At 46.6% G+C, this 23,407-nt stretch overlaps 1 protein-coding gene across 2 annotated transcripts in view; it reads right to left on the bottom strand.

Moving 5' to 3' along the window:
* hmgxb4a (HMG box domain containing 4a) overlaps positions 1 to 23,407 on the bottom strand; it is a 60,487-nt gene that overhangs the window by 22,146 nt on the left and 14,934 nt on the right. The window contains exons 3-7 of one of the 2 annotated variants that reach the window (XM_078237571.1): positions 19,524 to 19,672; positions 16,882 to 16,969; positions 11,529 to 12,484; positions 8,917 to 8,995; positions 4,746 to 4,810 (exon numbers count right to left, since the gene is read on the bottom strand). In XM_078237571.1, coding sequence (XP_078093697.1) covers positions 4,746 to 4,810; positions 8,917 to 8,995; positions 11,529 to 12,484; positions 16,882 to 16,969; positions 19,524 to 19,672 — 1,337 coding nt within the window. The remainder of the gene's footprint in view (positions 1 to 4,745; positions 4,811 to 8,916; positions 8,996 to 11,528; positions 12,485 to 16,881; positions 16,970 to 19,523; positions 19,673 to 23,407) is intronic. The other variant, XM_078237572.1, reaches the window with a different exon arrangement.

Raw genomic sequence — 23,407 nt, 5'->3', positions numbered from 1 at the left:
CCGTCCTTTGACTGATGTGGCATTTAGTTATTAAAATAATTGAATACATTTTAAAAGTAAATAACAGGTTGCAAAATGTTTAGGATGACCTGAGGATGTCAATGGTGCCATAGAAATGCAAGTTGTTTCATTTAACATGACCACGAAATATCAACTCAAGTTTATCGACATGGGCATCTATTTTGAAATGAAACCAGTGTTAAGATCCTTTATTTATTAGTGTCACAAGTAGGCTTACATTAACAATGCAATGAAGTTACTGTGAAAATCCCCTAGTCGCCACTCTCCAGCGCCTGTTTGGGTACACTGAGGGGGAATTTAGCATGGCCAATGTCCCTAACCAGCACGTCTTTCGGACTGTGGGAGGAAACCGGAGCACCCGGAGGAAAGCCACACAGACACTGGGAGAGCGTGTAGACTCCACACAGACAGTGACCCTGGCCGGGAATCGAACCCGAGTCCCTGACGTTGTGAGGCAGCAGTGCTAACCACTGTAGCACCGTGCCGCCAAGAGTACCTAGAGGACTTACAAAGAGAGATTGCTGGGACATGGGGGTAGTTGGCAGGAAGCAGATGTATGTAACGCTACCACCAAAAGAGAAAATGCTGGAAAATCTCAGCAGGTCTGGCAGCATCTGTAAGGAGAGAAAAGAGCTGACATTTTGAGTCCAGATGACTCTTTGTCAAAGCTAAAAGGCATAGAAAGTGGGAGATATTTATACTGCAGGGTAAGAGAATGAAAGATGAGTCATAGCCACAAAAACAAGAGAAAAGGCTGCTAATGGCAGCCCATAGAGAGAATAGAAGGTGTGAATGGCCAAATGGCAGAGAAGCTGAAATCAGAGGGTAAGCTGTGACAGATGAAGATGTGAGTGTGTGTGTGTTGGGGGGATGGGTGGGAGAGAGGTAAAACTGAGAAAAGGGGGGAAAGGGGAAGAAAAGGGGGGATAAAATTGAGGGAAAGGAGAAAGAAAAATAAAGACAATAAAGAAGTAAAAGGTAGAGAACAGTTAAAAATTAAATAAAATGAAAATAAAGGGGTCGAGGTGGGGTAGAGCTAATCATCTGAAGTTGTTGAATTTGACGTTGAGACCGGAAGGCTGTAAAGTGCCTAGCTGAAAGATGAGATAGTGTTCCTCCAGTTGGCGTTGAGCTTCACTGGAACATTGCAGCAGTAAGCGTTTTAATAACACCGGGTTAAAGTCCAACAGGTTTATTTGGTAGCAAATGCCATTAGCTTTCGGAGCCCTGCTCCTTTGTCAGATGGAGTGGATATCTGCCACCATCTGACGAAGGAGCAGGGCTCCGAAAGCTAATGGTATTTGCTACCAAATAACCCTGTTGGACTTTAACCTGGCGTTGTTAAAACTCTTACTGTGTTTACCCCAGTCCAACGGCGGCATCTCCACATCATTGCAGCAGGCCAAGGACAGACATGTGGACACGGGAGCAGGATCGTGTGTTAAAATGGCGAGCAACCGGAAGGTCAGGGTCCTGATTGCGCACAGACCGAAGGTTCTCAGCAAAGCGATCACCCATGTTTGGTCTCTCCGATATAGAGGAGACCACATTGGGAGCAGAGAATGCAATAGACCAAATTGAAAGAGCTGCAAGTGAAACCCTGCTTAACCTGGAATGAATGTTTTGGGCCTTGGATGGAAGAGGTAAAGGGGCAGGTGTTATACCTTCTGCGATTGCATGGGAAGGTGCCATGAGTGACGGGAGAGGTGTTGGGTATAGTGGGGGAGTGGACTAGGTTATCCCAGAGGGAACGGTCTCTGTGGAATGCCAACAGAGGGAGTGAAGGGAAGATGTGTTTGGTGGTGGCATCACGCTGGAGTTGGTGAAAACGGCGGAGGATTATGCTTTGCATGCGGAGGCTGGTGGGGTGAAATGTGAGAACAAAGGGGGACTCTATCCTTGTTCAGGGAGGGAGGGGAGCAGTGAGGGTCAAGGCGCGGGAGATGGACCGCTGTTGAGGGCCCTGTCAACAACTGTAGATGGGAATCCACGGTTGAGGAAAAAGAAGCACATATTAGAAACACCACTTTGGAAAGTGGCATCATCGGAACAAATGCGACGGAGGCGAAGGAGCTGAGAGAAAGGGATGGAGTCCTTACAGGCTGTAGGATGCGAAGAGCTGCAGTCCAGTCCAGACAGCTGTGGGAGTCAGTGGGCTTGTAGTGAGTATTGGTAGATAGTCTATTGCCGGAAATGGAGACAGAAAGGTCAAGGAAGGGAAGGGAAATGTCTGAGATCGACCAGGTGAAGGCGATGGAGGGATAGAAACTGGAAGCGAAATTGATTAATTTTTCCAGGTCCAGACGAGAGCATGAAGCAGCACCAAAACAGTCATCGACGTACCGGTAAAGGAGTTGTGGGAGGGGGGCCTGGGTAGGCCTGGAACGAGGAATGTTCCACATACTCCATAAAAAGACAAGCGTAGCTAGGACCCATGCGAGTACTCATTGCTATACCTATAATTTGGAGAAAGTGGGATCATAGAAACCCTACAGTGCAGAAGGAGGCCATTCGGCCCATCGAGTCTGCACCGACCACAATCCCACCCAGGCCCCACCCCCACATATTTTACCCGCTAATCCCTCTAACCTACACATCTCAGGACTCTAAGGGGCAATTTTTTTTAACCTGGCCAATCAACCTAACCCGCACATCTTTGAGTTAAAGGAGAAATTGTTGAGAGATAGAACGAGTTCAGCCAGGCGGAGGAGGGTGGTGGTGGATGGGAATTGTTCAGGCCACTTTTCAAGAAAGAAGCGAAGAGCTCTCAGGCCGTCCTGGTGTGGGATGGAGGTGTAGAGAGATTGCACATCCATGGTGAATGGGGGACGGTTAGGGCCTGCGAACTGGAAGCTGTCAATATGACACAGGGCATCAGAGGAATCTTGGATGTAGGTGGGGAGGGAATGGACCAGAGGAGTGAGGATGAAGTCAAGGTAAGAGGAAGTAAGTTCAGTGGGACAGGAGCATGCTGACACAATGGGCCTACCAGGACAGTCCTTTTTGTGGATCTTGGCAAGTAGGTAGAGAGGGCTGTCCGGGGTTGGGAGACTATGAGGTTGGAAGCTGTGGGAGGAAGGCGTCCGAGAAAATGAGGTCGGTAACGGTGTTGGAGTTAATGGCTTGATGTTCAGTGGTGTGGCCCGGGGGAGGTAGGAGGAAGTATTTGAGAGTTGGTGCTCAGCCTCTGTGAGGTAGAGGTCAGTATGCCAGACAGCAACAGGTCGACAGGTTTGATGACAAAGTCGGGGTTGGACCTGAGGGAGCGAAGGGTGGAAGTTTGGAAGGAGAGAGGTTGGAATGGGTGAGGGGGGCCGAAAAATTAAGATGGCCAATGTCCCGTCGACAGTTCTCAATTAAAAGATCAAGGGCAGGTAGTTGTCCCGGTGAGGGTGTTCAATTGGAGGCACGTGAAAGATCTGTGGAACGGGGAGAGGACTCTCGCCCAAAGAGACAAAGGCAACGAAAGAAGAGTTCAACATCATGTCGAGCCCGGAATTCACTGAGGTGGTGACGCAAGGGTACAAAGCTGAGTCCTTTGCTGAGAACAGCATGCTCAGCCTCAGAGAGGGGAAGGTCGGAGGGTGAACACACAGCAAGGGCTGGGGCTAGAAGAGACGGAGTTTGAGGGATTGGGATTGGTGGGGGGCCTAGGGTGGGCAGTGGTGTTGGTGAGTTGTTGAAGCTTGCGTTCCTTAACATCTGCAAGAAACAGGAAAAGTTTCTTGTTAAGGTGTCAAATGATACGAAGGACGAAATGAAACTGGGGACAGGGATAGCTTTGAGAGCGTAAGACAGTGCTGCTGGAGAGAGATGTCGAGTGTCATGTGGCGGTGCATGGCACTGAGTGTGGCTTTCAGGATGCAGCGAGAACAGCAGTTCAAAGAATGTTGTATATCCTGGAGGTACTTGTAATCCTGGAGGTTACATACGGGGTGGAAGTTGAGTTGAAATCCATGTTGGGTAAGTCGGAAACGAAGACAATCACTGAGGAAGGAAATGTGGCCGTGGAAGCGAGTCTTGGTAAATACCTTGTCCAACATTAAGAGAGAAATGGAAAGCAGATGGGGTGGGGGGGGGTTGGGGGGGAAAGAGACATACGGAAATCCTGTCAGAGAGAAGAGCAGTACTTCTTCAGGGTAGGCATTCCTGGAAGAGAAGTGGCAGTGAGTTAAACACTGGATAAAAGCAAATTGCTGCAGATGCTGGAATCTGAAACCAAAAGAGAAAATGCTGGAAAATCTCAGCAGGTCTGGCAGCATCTGTAAGTAGAGAAAAGAGTATGATGTGGAGATGCCGGCGTTGGACTGGGGTGGGCACAGTAAGAAGTCTCACAACACCAGGTTAAAGTCCAACAGGTTTATTTGGAACTACGAGCTTTCGGAGTGCTGCCCCTTCCTCAGGTGAGACTCACCTGATGAAGGGGCAGCGCTCCGAAAGCTCGTGATTCCAGACTTTAACCTGGTGTTGTAAGACTTCTTACAGAAAAGAGTATGTAATTCTACTAATAATCCTATTATCAAGAAAAGTAGTGATATCTGGTTCCATACTTCATCAACTGGCTGGGGATCGGATCAAGAATCAGCACTGTACAACTCGTTTTGCTTAAATCTCCATGTGAACATTACCCAAGCTGGCTGCAAAGTAACAGTGTGTGCTCAGTTTATAACAGGACGGTTTCTAAAAGCTGGTCTGAACACAGTGCAGGAACAGGCGATGCTTACCTGTTTTTCCTTGTCGGGGAGCTGTTTCCATACCTCGGCCAACTTCTTGCTGAGCTCACCAAAATCTGTAGCAAAGGCAACAAACAGCGAGAATTTGAATTTACACTTAACCTCAATGAAGTGACCAAGCAGACGTTGTCTTGCCGATTTACTGAAGGATGGGATCGATGATTAAGCTCAAAGAGGTATACTGATCCTCAAATCAGGATATCCAAACACAACGAACAGAAAAACTAAGCAACAAAAATGAAAAATCAAAGTCTCTTGACATCTTGAGTTTTCTTTCATGATCTCAGCTGCCTTTTATAAATAGCAATTTTACACCCCAAATTCAGGTCCATATTTGATGGATCAGTAATCCATCGAATTCGATTTTGAAAGACTTGATAGAATCAGTATAAAGGAATGGTGGGCAATCTGCGGTCCGGGGGCCACACGCTGCCCACCTGGGTGCTGAGTGCGGCCCACAAGACATTTTTGTTGTCCATGCGCAGGATTGCCACATTCTGCCGATTTGCACCTGCTTATTTTTTTCCTACCGATGTGGCTGAAGTAATACGGACGTAAAGTGAGGGTGAGTGAAGTGAGGTGTGTGCTGATTGCTCACAACATTGACTGTGAGAGCCATGCGCTCCCTCTGTGTCAAAAAATGTAAGTATTTCTTTTGTTTTTATCATTTGAAGTTGACATTAGTTTTATTACTATACAAATGATTAAGCATATCCTATAACTCATTAGTTTCATTTATTTTATTAGTGTCACAAGTAGGCTTACATTAACACTGCAATGAAGTTGCTGTGAAAAATCCCCTAGTTCCACTCTCCGGTGCCTGTTTGGGAACATTGATGGGAGAATCTTGCATGACCAATGCACCTAACCAGCACGTCTTTCAGACTGTGGGAGGAAACCAGAGCACCCGGAGGAAACCCATGCAGACTCTGCACAGACAGTGACCCAAGCCGGGAATCGATCCCTGGTCCCTGGCGCTATGAGACAGCAGTGCTAATCACTGTGCCACCATGTCGTGGTATGAAATTATGAAAACATTATTAACCATTATGAAATATTCGGCATGTATTCATAAAATCAAAGAATCCCGACAGTTCAGGCCATTCAGTCCATCGAGTCTGCACTAACTCTCCAACAGGGCATCTAACCCAGACCCTATCGCTACAACCCCACATATTTACCCCGCAAATCCCCCTGACCTACAGGTCTTTGGACACTAAGGAACAATTTAGCATGGCCAATCCACCTAACCTGCACATCTTTGGACTGTGGGAGGAAACCGGAGCACCTGGAGGAAACCCACGCAGACACGGAGAGAACGTGGGTGGCACAGCAGCACAGTGGTTAGCACAGCTGCTTCACAGCTCCAGGGACCTGGATTCAATTCCCGGCTTGGGTCACTGTCTGCGTGGAGTTTGCACATTCTCCTCGTGTCTGCGTGGGTTTCCTCCGAGTGCTCCGGTTTCCTCCCACAGTCCAAAGATGTGCGGGTTAGGTTGATTGGCCATGCTAAAAATTGCCCCTTAGAGTCCAGAAATGCGTAGGTTAGAGGGATTAGCGGGTAAATATGTAGGGACATGGGGGTAGGGCCTGGGTGGGATTGTGGTCGGTGCAGACTCGATGGGCCGAATGGCCTCCTTCTGCACTGTAGGGTTTCTATGAACGTGCAAACCCCACACAGACAGTGACCCGAGGCCGGAACTGAACCCGGATCCCTGGTGCTGTGAGGTAGCAGTGCTAACCACTGTGCCACCGTGCTGCCCCAAATGTATTTAAATGTATTTAATCTTATTCATGGGGTCACGGTTAATGAACAAGCCCGATTTCAATCTGGCGCCCCACTGAGATGAAGGAGGGTCACTCATACAACTCACTCACCTGCCTAAGTTGCCCATTACTGGTATAAAGTGTGGCACTCAGTGAACCGCATCTTACATTAATGAGACACCAAGCGACACAATACTGGTTACTCTAAGTTTTTATATGTGGCTTCAGCATTAGAGAATCATGTTCTCTGGTTTCTCTGGTCTGGCTTTTCACAAACTGCCTTTCTATATCAATGGGGACTGGTCAACCTCCAGTATCTCAGTTTAATATTCCCTGCATCTTAACATGTTTTAATTTAGAACATAGAACATTACAGCGCAGTACAGGCCCTTCGGCCCTCAATGTTGCGCCGACCTAAAGCCAATCTAAAGCCCATCTAACCTACACTATTCCAATATCATCCATATGTTTATCCAATGACCCTTTAAATGCCCTTAATGTTGACGAGTCCACTACTGTTGCAGGCAGGGCATTCCACGCCCTTACTACTCTCTGAGTAAAGAACCTACCTCTGACATCTGTCCTATATCTATCACCCCTCAATTGAAAGCTATGCCCCCTCGTGCTAGCCATCACCATCTGAGGAAAAAGGCTCTCACCGTCCACCCTATCTAATCCTCTGATCATCTTGTATGCCTCTATTAAGTCACCTCTTAACCTTCTTCTCTCGAACGAAAACAGCCTCAAATCACTCAGCCTTTCCTCATAAGACCTTCCCACCATACCAGGCAACTTCCTGGTAAATCTCCTCTGCACCCTTTCCAATGCTTCCACATCCTTCCTATAATGCGGCGACCAAAACTGTACGCAATACTCCAAGTGTGGTCGCACCAGAGTTTTGTACAGCTGCAACAAGACATCATGGCTCCGAAACTCAATCCCTCTGCCAATAAAAGCTAACACACTGTACGCCTTCTTAATTTGGATCGCCTCAACAAAGCACATGATAACTGTTTGTATAATTGTAGCATTTAATGGTACAGGAGGACGTTTGGCCCATCGTGCTTAAACTGGCTTTCGGAATAGAATCTTAGAAACCCTGCAGCACAGAAAGAGGCCATTCGGCCCATCGAGTCTGCACCGACCACAATCCCACCCAGGCCCTACCCCCATATCCCTACATATTTACCCATTAATCCCTCTAACCTACGCAACCCAGGACACTAAGGGCAATTTTAGCATGGCCAATCAACCTAATAAGCAACCACCTAATCCCAGCTCCATCCTTCCGCTTGTTTTGCTTTAGATTTTAATGGCATCAAGGGATATGGGAGAAAGCGGGAATATGGCATTGAGATACAGGATCAGCCATGATCACGCTGAATGGCAGAAGGGTCGAACTCAACTCTTCCAGAAACATAGTTGGTGACCAGGTCGGGAGCCATTTTACCCAAACTTCTCAAGACTTAGAATCCTGACAGTGCAGGAGGTGGTCACTTGGCCCATCGAGGCTGCACCAACCACAAACCCACCCAGGTCCTATCCCTTAACCCCAAGTATTTTACCCTGCTTGTCCCCCTGACACTCAAGCGGCGATTTACCATGGCCAATCCACCTAACCCCCATATCTTTGGACTGTGGGAGGAAACTGGAGCCCGGAGGAAACCCACGCAGACACGAGGAGAATGTGCAAACTCCACACAGACAGTGATCTGAGGCCAGAATTGAACCCGGGTCTCTGGCGCTGAGAGGCAGCAGTGCTAACAACCGTGCCACCTTGCTGCCTTCCTTTGGTCTTGCGAAATTCTCACTGTGGTCATCCCGTTCCCATACATGGTACTCAGATCAGCAAGAGCTTTGCTTCACTACTGGAGGAACACGATATCTTTGTCCCATTCAATGATGATGATTAACTGCTTTTTCCCCCCCCAAACAGGGTTTTGTAGAAAGATTAGGGCTAATTGGATAGACTTTTCAGAGAAACAGCACAAGCACAGCGGGTCAAATGGCCTTCTCTGGCTGCACCACTGTGATTTTATCAACTAGTTGGTGATCTCAGTAGCAATGCCTTGGCAGAACCTCTGGAGGCAAAAAGGGGATAATCCAAAACTAATCTCGTAGCAACTAGTTCAGGGCATTACAGACACAAGTCCACTCCCCGTCCAGTTTCCTAAATCAAGGACAAATACCCAAGAATACCCCTTAGTGTCGGGGGAACTAGCTAGGGTAAGGGAATGGGGTTATGGGGATAGGGCCTGGGTGGGATTGTGGTTGGTGCAGATTCAATGGGCCGAATGGCCTCCTTCTGCAATGTAGGATCCTATGATTCCAAGAAATGAGACCTTTACCTTCGACAAGCAAGCACGCTGACAACATGCACTAAAATAATGCTCACCTATTCCTGGGTGTTCAGCAACAATGTTAATACGATACTCCTTGCAAAACAGTTGATAAGCAGACATATTCTTCTTTTTCTGTCAAAAATGGATAAAAATATAATTAGAAAAGAGATTCTCGATCACTTTGATACCTATTTCAGCACATAAACTGCTGCTTTCCAATTATAATCCAGAAGGCCTTTGACAAGGTGCTGCACAGGAGGCTGCTGAGTAAGATAAGAACCCGTGCTGTTAGAGGCAAGACACTAGCATGGATCACTAGCATGGATCAAAGTTTGGCTGACTGGCAGAAGGCAGAGAGTGGGGATAAAGGGTCCTTTTCAGGCTGGCAGCCGGTGACTAGTGGAGTTCGGCAGGGGGCAGTGTTAGGACCACAACTTTTCACAACATACATTAATGATCTAGATCAGGGGTCTCCAAACTACGGCCCGCAGCAGGCCGCATCCGGATCGGAGTTTGGAGACCGCTGATCTAGATGAAGGAACTGAGGGCAGTGAGGCGCAGTGGTTAGCACCGCTGCCTCACAGCAAGAAGTCTCACAACACCAGGTTAAAGTCCAACAGGTTTATTTGGTAACACCAGCTTTCGGAGCCTCAAACTCCTTCCTCAGGTGAGTGAGGACTTGTGTTCACAAACAGGGCATATAAAGTCGTTTGTGTCTTTATATGCCCTGTTTGTGAACACAAGTCCTCACTCACCTGAAGGAGCTTGAGGCTCCGAAAGCTAGTGCTGCCAAATAAACCTGTTGGACTTTAACCTGGTGTTGTGAGACTTCTTACTGAGCTTGCCCCAGTCCAACGCCGACATCTCCACATCATGGCCTCACAGCGCCTGAGACCCGAGTTCAATTCCCAGCTTGGGTCACTGTCTGTGTGGAGTTTGCATGTTCTCCCCGTGTCTACATGGGTTTCCTCCGGGTGCTCCGGTTTCCTCCCACAATCCAAAGATGTGCAGGTTAGGCAAATTGGCCATGATAAATTCTCCCTCGGTGTACCCGAACAGGCACCGGAGTGTGGCGACTAGGGGATTTTCACAGTAACTTCATTGCATTGTTAATGTAAGCCTACTTGCGACAAATAAATAAATATACTTGAAAAAAAAAACTTTTGCAGATGATACAAAGTTAGGTGGAGGGACAGGTGGTATTGAGGAGGCAGGGAGGCTGCAGAAGGACTTGGACAGGTTAGGACAAGAAAGTGGCAGGTGGAATACAATGTGGGAAAGTGTGAGGGTATGCACTTTGGTAGGAAGAACAGAGGCGTAGACAATTTTCTAATGGGGAGAGAATTCAGAAATGGGAAATGCAAAGGAAGTCCCAGTTCAGGATTCTCGCAAGGTTAACTTGCAGGTTGAGTCGGCAGTTAGAAAGGCAAATGCAATGTTAGCATTCATTTCGAGAGGACTAGAACACAAGAGCAGGGATGTACTACTAAGGCTGTATAAGGCTCTGGTTAGAACACATTTGGACGATTATGAGCAATTTTGGGTCCCGTATCTAAGGAAGGATGTGCTGGCTTTGGTGAAGATCCAGAGGAGGTTCATGAGAATGATCCCAGGAATGAAAATCTTGAGGTACGAGGAGTGTTTGAGGACTCGGGGTCTGTACTCGATGGAGTTTAGAAAGATATGGGGGCGGGATCTCATTGAAACTTACAGAATATGAAAGTATACTGGAAAGAGTGGATGTGGGGAAGATGTGTCCATTAGTAGGAGAGACTTGGGTCCGAGGGCACAGCCTCAGAGTAAAGGGATGACCCTTTAGGACCAAGATGAGGAGGAATTTCTTCAGCCAGAGGGTGGGGAATCTGTGGAATTCATTGCCACAGGAGGCTGTGGAGGCCAGGTTATTGAGTGCATTTAAGACAGAAATAGATAGGCTCTTGATTGGTAAGGGAATTAAAGGTTACGGGGGAAAAGCGAGAGAATGGGGTTGAGAAATATATCAGCCATGATTGAATGGCAGAGTAGACTCGATGGGCCGAAAACAACCTGTCCTGGTTCCCCCATGCCGACACTATAGTTAAGAAAGCCCACCAACGCCTCTACTTTCTCACAAGACTAAGGAAATGTCAGCTACGACTCTCACCAATTTTTTAGATGCACCATAGAAAGCATTCTTACTGGTTGTATCACAGCTTGGTATGGCTCCTGCTCTGCCCAAGACCGCAAGGAACTACAAAAGGTCGTGAATGTAGCCCAATCCACCACGCAAACCAGCCTCCCATCCATTCACTCTGTCTACACTTCCCGCTGCCTCGGCAAAGCAGCCAGCATAATTAAGGATCCCACGCACCATGGACATTCTCTCTTCCATCTTCTTCCGTCGGGAAAAAGATACAAAAATCTGAGGTCACGTCCCAACCGACTCAAGAACAGCTTCTTCCCTGCTGCCGTCAGACTTTTGAATGGACCTGCCTCGCATTAAGTTGATCTTTCTCTACACCCTAGCTATGACTGTAACACTACATTCTGCACTCTCTTGTTTCCTTCTCTATGTACAGTATGTTTTGTCTGTATAGTGCACAAGAAACAATACTTTTCACTGTATGTTAATACATGCGACAATAATAAATCAAATCAAAGAATTTTCAAGTCACAGATTCCTCACCTTTTCCGGTTTCTCGATCTTTTCTTTGTCTTTCTCTTCCTTTTTCTTCTTTTTCTCACTCTGTCCTTCCATGTGGAATATGGAAGGTGGGGGCACATTTATCGCATAAGGTGCGCTCACCGTCGACTGTGACGAGTGGCAGCACTTACCGGCTGACGAGACCTTCCCCGGGGAATGGGGGTGCATCTTCTTTGACTTGGAGTGCTTCTTTTCTCGGTGCTTCTCCTTGTCCTTCTTCTTTTTGCTCTTTTTGTCTTTCTTCTTCTTCTTCTTCATCTCGCGGAAAGAGTCATCGATGACCAGCTCTCCCGCCTCCAGCTCCCCGCCGGAGGACGACGCCGTATCCAGCGCCTCCAGGCCCGAGAGGTCGTACTCGGAGAGGTTGCTGGCGTGGACCTCAGTGTAGAAGTGCGCTTCGGAATCGAAGCTCTCGCTCACCCGGGACTCCGACTTGTGCTTTTTGCGAACAACTCCTTTTGGCATGCTGTGGGTGTCGAGGGCGGAGAGGAAAGCGGCATGATCCTCCCTGCTAATCTTTTTGGACGATTTCTTGAGACTGGATGTCATGGCAAAGTTAAATGCCTCATCGTCCGTGCCAGATTTGTCCTTGGGCGAGAGGAGGAGTTTCATTTTCAAACCCTCCGCCTCGCGCACCGTCACAGTATCCGTATTCACAAAGAGCGGCTTCATCTTCTTCGACTTGTGGAAATCCCCTTCCTCAGAGGTTTCCTCGTGCTCTGTGCTGCTGGCTTTTTTCTTGTGCTCCTTTCTACTCTCCGGGTATAGAGGAGGATAAGATGGCGAGCTGAAGGTAGAAAAGGCTTTCTCGGCTTTTTTGGAAGGTTTTGGAACCGCCATTGCGGGTGAGGTTATAGCCTTGAGGAGACCCATGGCAGACTCAGCCTGATGACCCTCAGACTTCTTCTTCTTCTTCACAGGTTCCATCGGTGACAGTTCTACATTTATACAGAAAAATTTTTTTTAAAGTGAATTGTTTCGTAACGCATCGTCACAGGAATACCAAACAGACTGGGAGCTGAGCGAAGAGAGGCTTTTAAAATTACGACGGGATTTAGTAGGGAAGGCGCACATAAAGTGTTTCTACTTTTGGGGGGTGGGGGGGCGTAGGGGATTTCTAAAACCAGAGGGCATATGCATAAGAAAGTCACAAAGTCACGGCACGGTGAAACAGTGCTTAGCACTGCTGCCTCACGGCGCCAGGGACCCGGGTTCAATTCCCGGCTTTGGGTCACTGTCGGTGTCGAGTCTGCACGTTCTCCCCATGTCTGCATGGGTTTCCTCCGGGTGCCCCGGTTTCCTCCCACGCTCCAAAATTGTGCGGGTTAGGTTGATTGGCTATGCTAAATTGTTCCTTAGTGTCAGGGTGACTAGCTAGGGTAAATGCATGGGGTTATGGGGATAGGACCTGGGTGGGATTGTGGTCGGCGCAGGCTTGATGGGCTGAATGGCCTCCTTCTGCACAAATCCAATGGGCAATTCAGGAGAAACTACTTTAGAACAAAGAACAAAACAGCACAGGAACAGGCCCTTCGGCCCTCCAAGCCTGCGCCGTTCAGGTTACCCAGAGAGTGGTTAGGCTGTGCAACTTGTGACCATGAGTAGTTATGGCGAATATCACTGATGCTTTAAATGGGAAGCTGGATAAGTAAATGGAAGGAGGGAGCATTAGAAGATCGTGCTGACAGTGTTTAATGAAGAGGGACAGTCGGAAGTGTGTGTGTAGCATAAACACCAGTGTAGACCAATTTGGTCAAATAGTCCATTTCTGTGCAGGAGACTGGTGTTTCTCAAACTCCTAATTCCAGGCAGTTGGCGATTAAGTAGCAGCCCAATAATAATATTGAGAGCCCTCAGGGCTCTGCGGTTAAGAGTAATCGGATGACATCACCACCACACCCCCTCCGCTACCCCAAATGCACTTTCCATGATCTGGTACCCATGCTCCAGCTCTGTCTCCTTGCTCCCAGCGGGATTTCTCTGGGCTCCTGCCAAGGGTAAAAACTGAGCAGCGAGAAGCAGCGTCACACTGATGTAACTACTTGCTTGTTTTACAGCATTAATAAGAAGTCTCACAACACCAGGGTTAAAGTCCAACACTCACCTGATGAAGGAGCAGCGCTCCAAAAACTCGTGATACCAAATAAACCTGTTGGACTTTAAGTCTGGTGGTGTGAGACTTCTTACTGTGTCCACCCAGCTGGCATCTCCACATCTTTACAGCATTAGTAAAACACTCTTTACATGCAACACTTCCATATTCATATAGGGTGTCTGTGATTACTAATCCATCGAAAGGATGTCCTTCAAGCATAACTGTTTGGAAATGACTGCTGGATGTTAAGGATCCACACCAGTTGAAGTCAAATCTAAGACACAGCCTTTCCTTGCTGAGAGAGCTCAGTGTCCTAGTTGTCCCTATTTATATATTCAAACACCCATCATCTGTTTCCCTTAACAATGCAACTGACATTAATAAACTTTAATCGATTGGCATTAACAATAATTCATAAGACATTTACACTGTAGATGACATGCAACCCTGAACAATTATTTCGCTAAGATCATTATCCAGCCTTTTCAGAATCCAATCGTTTTTTTCCAATCCTTTCCCCCCACCCCCCCATTATTTTTCTCAGCGCTCTTCTGAAATCACCAACTTATTACAGGGATCAACAGGTACAAGCCACCCATCATTATCCCAGAGTCAGAGTTTTGTCGCACAGAGAGAGTCTATTCAGCCCATCATGTCTGTGCTGGCCATCAAGCGCCTATCTTTTCTAATCCCATTTGCTCCGTGGCCTTGTATGCTGTGGTGTTTCAAGTGTTCATCTAAATGCTTCTTAAACGTTGTGAGGGTTCCCGTCTCTACCACCCTTTCAGGCAGCGAGTTCCAGATTCCCACCACCCTCTGAGTAAAAAAGCTTTTCCTCAAATCCCCTCTAAATCTCCTGCATCTTACTTTAAATCTGGTTATACCTTACCTTAAATACCTTGGTTATCGATCCCTTACTAAGGGGAAAACTTTCTTCCTATCTACCCTATCAATGTCCCTCATTATTTCGTACACTCCAATGAGGTCCCCCTCCCTCAGCCTCCTCTGCTCTAAGAAAAGCAACTCCAGCCTCTGCACATAGCTGAAACACTCCAGGCAACATCCTGGTGAATCTTCTCTGCACCCTCGCTAGTGCAATCACATCCTTCCTATAGTGCGGCAACCAGAATTGTGCACAGTACTCTAGCTGTGGCCTAACGAGTGTTTTATACAGCTCCATCATAACCTTCCTGCTCTTATATTCTGTGCTTCGGTTAATAAAGCCAAGTATCCCATATGCATTTTTAACCACCTTATCTACCTCTCCTGCAGCCTTCAGGGATCTTTGGACACCTTCCCAATGTCCCTCTGGTCCTCTGTACTTCATAGTGTCATACTGTTCATAGTGTACTCCCTTGACTTGTTAGTCCTCCCAAAATACATCACCTCCCTTTGAGCCTGTTCCGCCATTCAATGAGATCTTCTACTTCAACCATTCTCCTTCACTATCCCCGCATCCATTGACGTTTCTAATTTTTTAGGGTTAAATTCAATTTTTCACTGTTCTGCCCATCTAACCAGCCCATCTATATCATCTAAGGCTTTCCTCCTCATCACTTACCACACCGCCAATATTTGCGTCATCTGCAAACCTACTGATTATAACCCCCACATTCCTGTCTAGATCATTCATGTACACTACAAACAACAGGGAACCCAGCACCGATCCCCGTGGAACACCACTGGACACAGGCTTCCAGTCACAAAAACAACCATCTGCCACTAATCCAATTTTGGATCCAATTTGTCAAATTGCCCTGGATCCTAACCTTCTTGATCAGTATCCTGTGCAAGACCGTGTCAAAAGCCTTACTGAAGTCCAAGTAGACTACATCAACTACACTGCCCTCATCTACACACCTGGTCACCTCCTCGAAATATTCAAATCAAATTTGTTGGGACATGATCTCCCCTTGACAAAGTCATGCTGACTATCCTTAATTAATTCTTGCCTATCCAAGTGGAGATTAATTCAGTTCCTCGGAATTTTTTCCAATAATTTCCCTACCACTGGTGTTAGACTCACTGCCTGTAATTACCTGGATTTCCCCTACATCCATTGTTGAATAATGTTACCACATTCGTTGTCCTCCAGTCCTCTGGTACCTCTCTTGTGCCTTCTGTAACTTGATTTATGTGTCTCTGTGCACTGTTGGAGAACAGATATCCACTCCATCTGACGAAGGAGCTGTGCTCCGAAAGCTTATGGTATTTGCTACCAAATAAACCTGTGGAACTTTAACCTGGTGTTGTGAGACTTCTTACTGTGCTTACCCCAGTCCAATGCCGGCATCTCCACATCATGACCTCTCTTGTGGCCAGAGGGGGTTTGAAAATTAAGAGTCAGAGCCCCAGCAATCTCCTCCCTCGCCTCACACAACAGCCTGTGATACATCTCATCTGGGCCTGGGGATTTATCCACTTTTAAGCCCACTGGAACTGCTAACACCTCCTCCCTCTCAATGCTAATCTGCTCAATTATATTGCAGTCCCCTTCCCTGCTACCTATATTTGTCCTTCTCCATGGTGAACACAAATGCAAAATACTCATTTAATACCTCACCTATTTCTTTCCTACACAGAGGTCGCCACTTCGGTCCCCACTCTTTCCCTGGTTAACCTCTTGCCGTTAATATACTTCTAAAACACCTTAGGATTGTCTTTTATTTTGCCAGTCAATCCCCCCCTTTGCTCTCCTAATTTCTTTTTTAAGTCCCCACCCCCATTTTCTATACTCCTCTGGGCATCCACAGTTTTGAGCCCCCTGAAATGGCCATTTTTTTTCTTTATCCAATGTCATATATCCCTTGACATCTAGGGTTCGCTGGACTTGCTGGTTGCACCCTTTACGGATGTGTTCAAAATTATGAAGGGTTTTGATAAGATGGCATAAGAAGAAAATATTTCCAGTGGGGGTACCCAGAGGCCACAGATTTAAGCCAATTGGCAAAAGTACCAGACTCAGCAAGCTTTGGACTCCCCAAGTAGAAACATCTTTCCTATGGCTATTTAATCAAATCCTTTGGTAATTTTAAAGATCCTTATTAGGTGACCTTTCGGTCTTGTCTTTACTAGAGTAAGGAGCCGGAGCCTGTTCAATCTTTCCAGAGTTTATAACCTCTCGGTTCTAGTATCAGACATGTAGATCTTTTCTGCACCTTCTCCAGTGCCTCCACTTGTACCCAAAGGAGAGCGATCACAAAGAGAAACAAATGTTGGAAAAACAACTTCACCAAATACCTCCATAGTAGAATTCTTCGCCCGTTAAATGGTGCAGTTTCTTTTTCTTCTTATGAAAATCGGCAGCCAACAGGAAACCTTCAGTCTCCTTAAAAACAGAAAACCAAAGATTTAATTTCAGAACTTTATTGACATTAAACACAAACGCAAGTACATTTAATAACTAGGACCAGAATATATGTTAATAGAAACAAGTCAAGGCTAAATGGACAATTAAGAGATGAGCGAGTTTTTTGAACAAGACCAAACTGGAGAATGGGTGGTGTGGTGCATTACAACACTACTCTTTCCTCTCGCTATCTCTGCCCTCAACAGTTGGGGTGAGCATTTTCTTACACTGATTGTTAAGAGATCCCAAGGAAAATGAGCCTGGATCATTTCATCCAAATTCCCAGCAGTCTACAGCACAAACTTGCCCTCAAAATTCCACGGTTTCTGGGTAGACTCTGGCAAAGGAGAAGAAAGAGCAGCAACTGGTTTGTCAGTCATGGAAACGTACTTGCAGTGCGTGGAGCTGGCCCCGTGCCGATTGTGTCATCAGGGGCAGTCAGCATCCTCCAAGGGGCTCTGAGAGGCCTCATGGTCAACATAAAAGAATGCAAATGCAAACGATCAAAATTCTTGTGACTTTGTTGGCATTTGCAGAGATCTCTGCATCACAGTGGTAATAATATTGAAGGAATAAATCCATTGACAATTAGGACATACTCCTGCTGCCCATCAGTCATCATAGATTGTAGTTTTGTTGGATAACTTTATATTTCACACGCTTTTAAGAAAAGTCACCCATCACCTGATTCCAGGATGTTGAAGGCAATGGTCCCAACAGCGTTGCTCCATATGGAAAATGAACAATTGGCAGAAGTAACCTGCGATCTACGATGATCCCGCTATTGTAGCGTAGGACAAGATTGATGGACCAGCTGGTCTTCTCCTACCCATTAATTTCGGATGTCCGTTTCATACGATCCTCCCAAATAAGTCAAGCAGAAGGTAACATGATATTCAACAGGGAATTGGTTTGATTAACTTACCCTCACAGTAAGCAATACACATTGAAACATTGAAAGTAGTAACACGGCTCTCTGCTTGTTAGTGATGGAAAGGAGTGTTCATTGTTGGTGCAGCATTTTGGTGGTCGACGCATGGTGCCACAGGATGTGGTTCACAGTCAATTGGCCAAGAGCTTCCCTCAACAGGTGAGGTGTTTATCTTAGCTGCACCTCTGAGAGAAAGCCTTGGACCTCCATCAAGAGTTAGGAAAGCACTGCCAAGAAACCTTGGAGAAACTAAAGCAGCTCAAATGGAGAGAATCAAAATGGTAGTTTAAAGAAAATGTAAAACCAAGAAGGTTAAAAAAAGACATTGTATTGGTGGTTGAAACAACAGCGTGCTTTGGATAGGATGCCACAATGATGCAAGTGCACAAGTTAGTACCCACGCCTGTGATGGATACCTCCGTGTGTACAGTTAGTCCTTTTTGGAAATAACCCAAGAGATGTCATTTGGATGAAAAAGGCAGTGAGGTAATGCAGGGAAAAGAACTGAAGAGTGTTCACAAAGAGCAGATCTCACTGTGGATTGCAACCATGGTGGCAGATCCATAAAGGGGACACATTCTTCCCTTTTTCCAGTTCCTTTCTAAGCTATGGATCCACAGGCAGCACATAATCTCCATTATTCGCACATCATTCATGTCTGTGCCTCAACAATGGGCGACAGCAAACTGTTTTGACTCCACCAAGTCCTGTTCCTCCACCTCTGTCCACATCTGTGCAGTTCCAGCATGGATTGCTGGGTCCCAATCAGAGGTGGGGACCCTGGCTGATTTGTCTCCTTGTGCGCCAGGGCATCGAGGACAAATGTAGTGCCTCCCTACTGGCATCCTGCCCGAGATCAGATAACTCGGGACGGGCCTGCCATCACATCCTCACATCATAAACTCAGCAAGGCATTCGAGGATTGGGACTGTTTTCAGTACAGTTCACAATTAGTGACAGGAACACCAAGATGAGAGAAACTCCTGCTATCAGAGTTAGTTTCCACACGCTTGCAATGGTATTTTTGCCATCATTCACAATGCACTTCGTTTTTTGACAGCAATACGATGATGGGTTCTGATATAAAAGTTACAGTAGGGGTTGAAAGAGATGGACGGGGAGAGGAAGGACAGGCCTTACTACAGACCGAAACTGCGTATTCACCGATGAAAAGATTGAATCGTCTACAGTATTCCACTGTTTAATCAAGATTGCCAAAGTTGAGAAAAATATGATTCAACAATTCTGAGTTCAGCACGACTACTACTACCCCCCCCCCCCCAAAAACCCAACTGCGAATGAACAAGAATGACGGTTTGATGATTGCTTTTCGACAAAAAGCAGTTTGTTGTGGTCAGTCAGACCACTCGTGGCTTTCCTACTCTGTGCTGGGTCGTATCTATGAGCAAAATAAAAAGCAGCACAACTGGACATTGCTCAGCTACCCGCCCCCCCGTCTGAATCACAGCCCCTGAATCTTGAGCCCTTCCGGTCACTCTTTCTCGGATAGTGGGGGATGCGAGATGGGAGCAGCTGCACGCAGGGTGAGCAAAAACAGCAAAGGTTTAGAAAACAAAAAAAAACACAAACAACAGCCCTCACCTTCGCTTTCTTTTTGGCTGACTTTCGGACTTCTGCATCTATTTCCTCCTCTTCTCTCAGCAAATCTTTATACGAGCGCTTCTTCTCTCGTTGGCTTCTGCCTGCTGCCAGACCCACCTCTTCAATTCCGCTTTCACCCACTACACAATCTGCAACAGCAGTAAAGGGCTTACAAATCATCTATTTATATTTTAAATATGTATATATATTTACCCCTCCAGTTTTGTTTTTGGGAGGGGAGGGAAGGAATGTGGGAGGGGAAGGTGCTTCCTTGCATTGACTCTTTTCTCCTTCAGTTTCAGGGTGCCAGGGCCTGGACCTCAAGCTCCTCCCCGGCCACCATCATTGCAGTTTTGTGATGGCCTACAGGAGTTGCGTTTCAGCAAGGGTGGGTTATTTCTATCAGATGGGCCTCCCTAGTGCAGTGAAGTGATCCACTCAAGGAGGCCCAGTCCAGAACTGGTGGGCCTCCCTACCCCCCAGCCTGTCAACAGAACAGATGAGCTTGCTCAATTATCCTCTCCTCTGCACCATCCACAGCCAATGACCTATCGAGGGAAGGCCTGATAACAGGTTTCCCCCCGTAACTCTCTGCAGCCAGCCACTACAATATAATGGAGCACCTCAGCGTGAGCTGCCCTAGAGAAGCCTTGCCTCTGCTTGCTGCCTCCGCTTCACAATGCATCTGACATGATCACAGGTGTAACCTGACATCTTGTGCCTCTCCAAGACTCAATGCAGTTCAATGTACTGAGCAATCACACTGTATAGATGAGTGTTAATGTTGAGTCAAACCATAGCTCTGTGCACCGGAAGTCCACCATGATAACCTTTTTGTGCATGCTTGTTGAGGTTCCTCAAGGTAATTGGTGACAGTGATGGAAGGTAGGCCATTCTTCCAAAGTGACAGCATCGTGCTCTTGTCAACTATAAGGCAGACCAGCAGTCATAGCAAGCACCCAATGCAAGAAACCTCAACAACATGAATAAACTCAATGCTCAGAAAAATCACCCCTGAATGCACGGGGCTCAAACTTCACACCAGCATGAGGTACAATTTGTGCAAATGGGGATCATAGAATAATTACGGCACATTTGGTCCATCATGTCCATGCCAGTGAATAACTTGGCTAGTCCGACTCCTCTCTTATCCGGAGCCAGGCGATCATTTCTTTTTCAGGTGTTGATCCGATTCCCATTCGAAAGCCATGACTGACCCTGCCTCCATCACAGATGGACAGCAGGTAATTACGCTGTAGACTCATAATGGAAATTGGATTAAAACTAGTCAAACTCGAAAGATTCTTAACAGCCATGAGAGAAGACCTTTAGCCGATCGAACCGGGTGGAATCTGAATGCAGATACGAAAGGGTTTCAGAACAACCCACTGAACTTGTGCAACAAGCCAAACATGTTCAAGGTTGCATCCATTTTTCTCCTAGATACTTTTTCAGCAAAAATGTGCAGGATGCTTTCAAAAATCTAAAAGCATTAGTTACTATTCAATTACAGAATAGATATGTGTCACTGCAGGCCAGGAATGATCCAACTGAATGGCAAACAAGCTCGTGGAGCTGAATGGTCTGTTCAAAACATTCCAAAAGTCAGGCTGTGGAATTGTTCCAACCCGCCCGCCACAGGAATCGTAGCGGGCGGGTCACGGACCAGGCAAAGGTCCGCTAACCTCAGGTGGGATTTTCCGGCCTTGGGACAGGAGCAGCCGGAAAATCCCGCTCGTGGTGGTGGGGCTCTGCAGTAGGACAGCCAAGCGGAAATTCCCTGAATGACTAATATTCGTATTCAGGCTTCCCTTAGAAAATGAGCATCACACCCCTGGTTGGGCTCCAACGCAAGCATGATTCTCAGAGGGTCAAGCAATGGAGCTGCGGTGGGGAGGTCCGTGAGCATCCCTGGTGTGTGTTATGCCCACCTCAGGAGCCTCCTTTTACACTGAAGGTGAGGAAGTGAAAAGGAGGCTGAAAACAAGTATTAAATTAGCAGCTGTGCAGAAAATAACTGGAAACAATGCATATTTATTAGGATTTTCAACATACAAATCAAACACGCAAATATAATGATTCGAGTACCTTTTACAAATATATATTTGGCTTCAGAGGTAAGAAATATCAATGCTGAAGTACGCAAGTTCCAGTCCCCACCACCACTTGCTTTGCCTTCACTATTAGCAGTAAGCATTCCCATGACAGGTACAGTATAAATTAGATGCAGAATAAAGATCCCTCTACAATACAGTACTGCAGAAAAGCACCTCCTAATAGGCTATCAACAAGCTTTACATCCCCAACTTACCTGGTGCTGGCAAGAGACCCACAAGTGCTGTGAGCTTTGCAGCTGCCAACAGGGTTTCTCGACGCTGCTTATGGCCAGTGTCCGATATTGACGGGGGTAGGGGGGGGAATGTAAACGGAGGAATGTGTGACAAGGGAGCTGGCGTAGCATTGCTCTCAGGGAATCAAAGCTGCAAATGAAAGGCACCTCAAGATCATTTGTAAATTGTGGTCCAGTCTATGAAGGAAAGTCTTGTGCTGTAAACTTACACACACGGGCGAATCTCTCCGAGATTGACCGAATTAACATTTTGGATTCTTCCTGGAGGCAGTAACCGCAAACGTTCATTCATTCAGTCTGATGCGAATTGGAACCCAGCTCCAAGAGATGAGAGATCAATATTCTAAGTCACCACGCACCCAGTTCCATGACCCATTTAAACATCCATATTAGCCATGTGCTTTCAATATAAATGATCTTGTGACCCACTGCAAGAAGTTGCAGTATTACAGTTTGATGCCTCATCACATAGTGCATATAGTCTAAATCGAAGCATCTTACTGTTCTATAATTAAACTCTATTCAGTTACACGTATGAGATAAAGATAGCTACTATAAAACCGGATATAGAAGATGTACTCCACATAATTCATTCAAGGTATTTCATTTTTATTGTGCCTTTAACATAGTAAAACGTCTTAAGTTGCTTCACAGCGCTGCCGCCGAACAAAATTCAACACCAAGCCACGTAAGATGATATCAAAAAGGTAACCAACATCTTGGTCAAAGAGGTAGGGTTTGACAGAGCTTCTTGGAGTAGTGAGAGGCAAGAGGGAGAGAGGTTTAGGAAGGAATTCCAGAGCCTAGTGTCCAGGCACTGTGGGGGGGCATGGAACAAACTGGGGATGCGCAAGAGATTTCGGGCTGAAAACCGTACCAATTGGCCCACTGCACTATGGGTGACATTTGTGGAAGAGAAGGAAAGCCTTTTGCCCACACAACTCTGTATTTTACTGCAGCCAATTTCCACTCCAGTACTGCGGACTTGTGTACCGATATCAGTGACTGATACGAACCTGCAAGGGGAGGAGAAGCACCGGATTAGAGCCACATCAGCTCACCAGACCCCACAGATCTGGAGGAGGGGTGGGGCTGCAGACTCTCTACAGGAATCAGCTAAAGTTCCTTGGTGTACAGTGCATGTGAACAGAGATTCGGACAGGAAGAGTCGCAGCTGAAAGACCACCCTCCTTAGCCCAGGAGCTTTGCTTGCGGGTGCCCTCTGGTGTTCCTGCTGCCCTTCTAGAATTCTAACCAACATTGACTCTGTAAGTTCACATTTGAAAATGGCACTTTGGCCGACTCTCAGTACCAATCAAACTTCAGTGTGTGATTGCCTCTCTTCAAGAGAGTTCAGGGGGAAAGAAAAATCACACAGTACAGAAATTAATTGCAGAAACAATGTAAATAGGAAGATTGCATTGCAAAAGGAGGCTAATTGCAAGATGTTTTCAATGCTTCATAAAGCACTGGTCTTCTCCGACAATTAGAGACTGTCCCTTGACGCAAAATGGCATTTATAAAATTTTGTAAG

The sequence above is a fragment of the Mustelus asterias genome, chromosome 21, assembly GCF_964213995.1.
Source record: "Mustelus asterias chromosome 21, sMusAst1.hap1.1, whole genome shotgun sequence".
In the NCBI taxonomy this organism is placed as follows: domain Eukaryota; kingdom Metazoa; phylum Chordata; class Chondrichthyes; order Carcharhiniformes; family Triakidae; genus Mustelus; species Mustelus asterias.
Note: the sequence above shows the minus strand (reverse complement) of the source record. Positions and strands in the feature narration are given on the sequence as shown.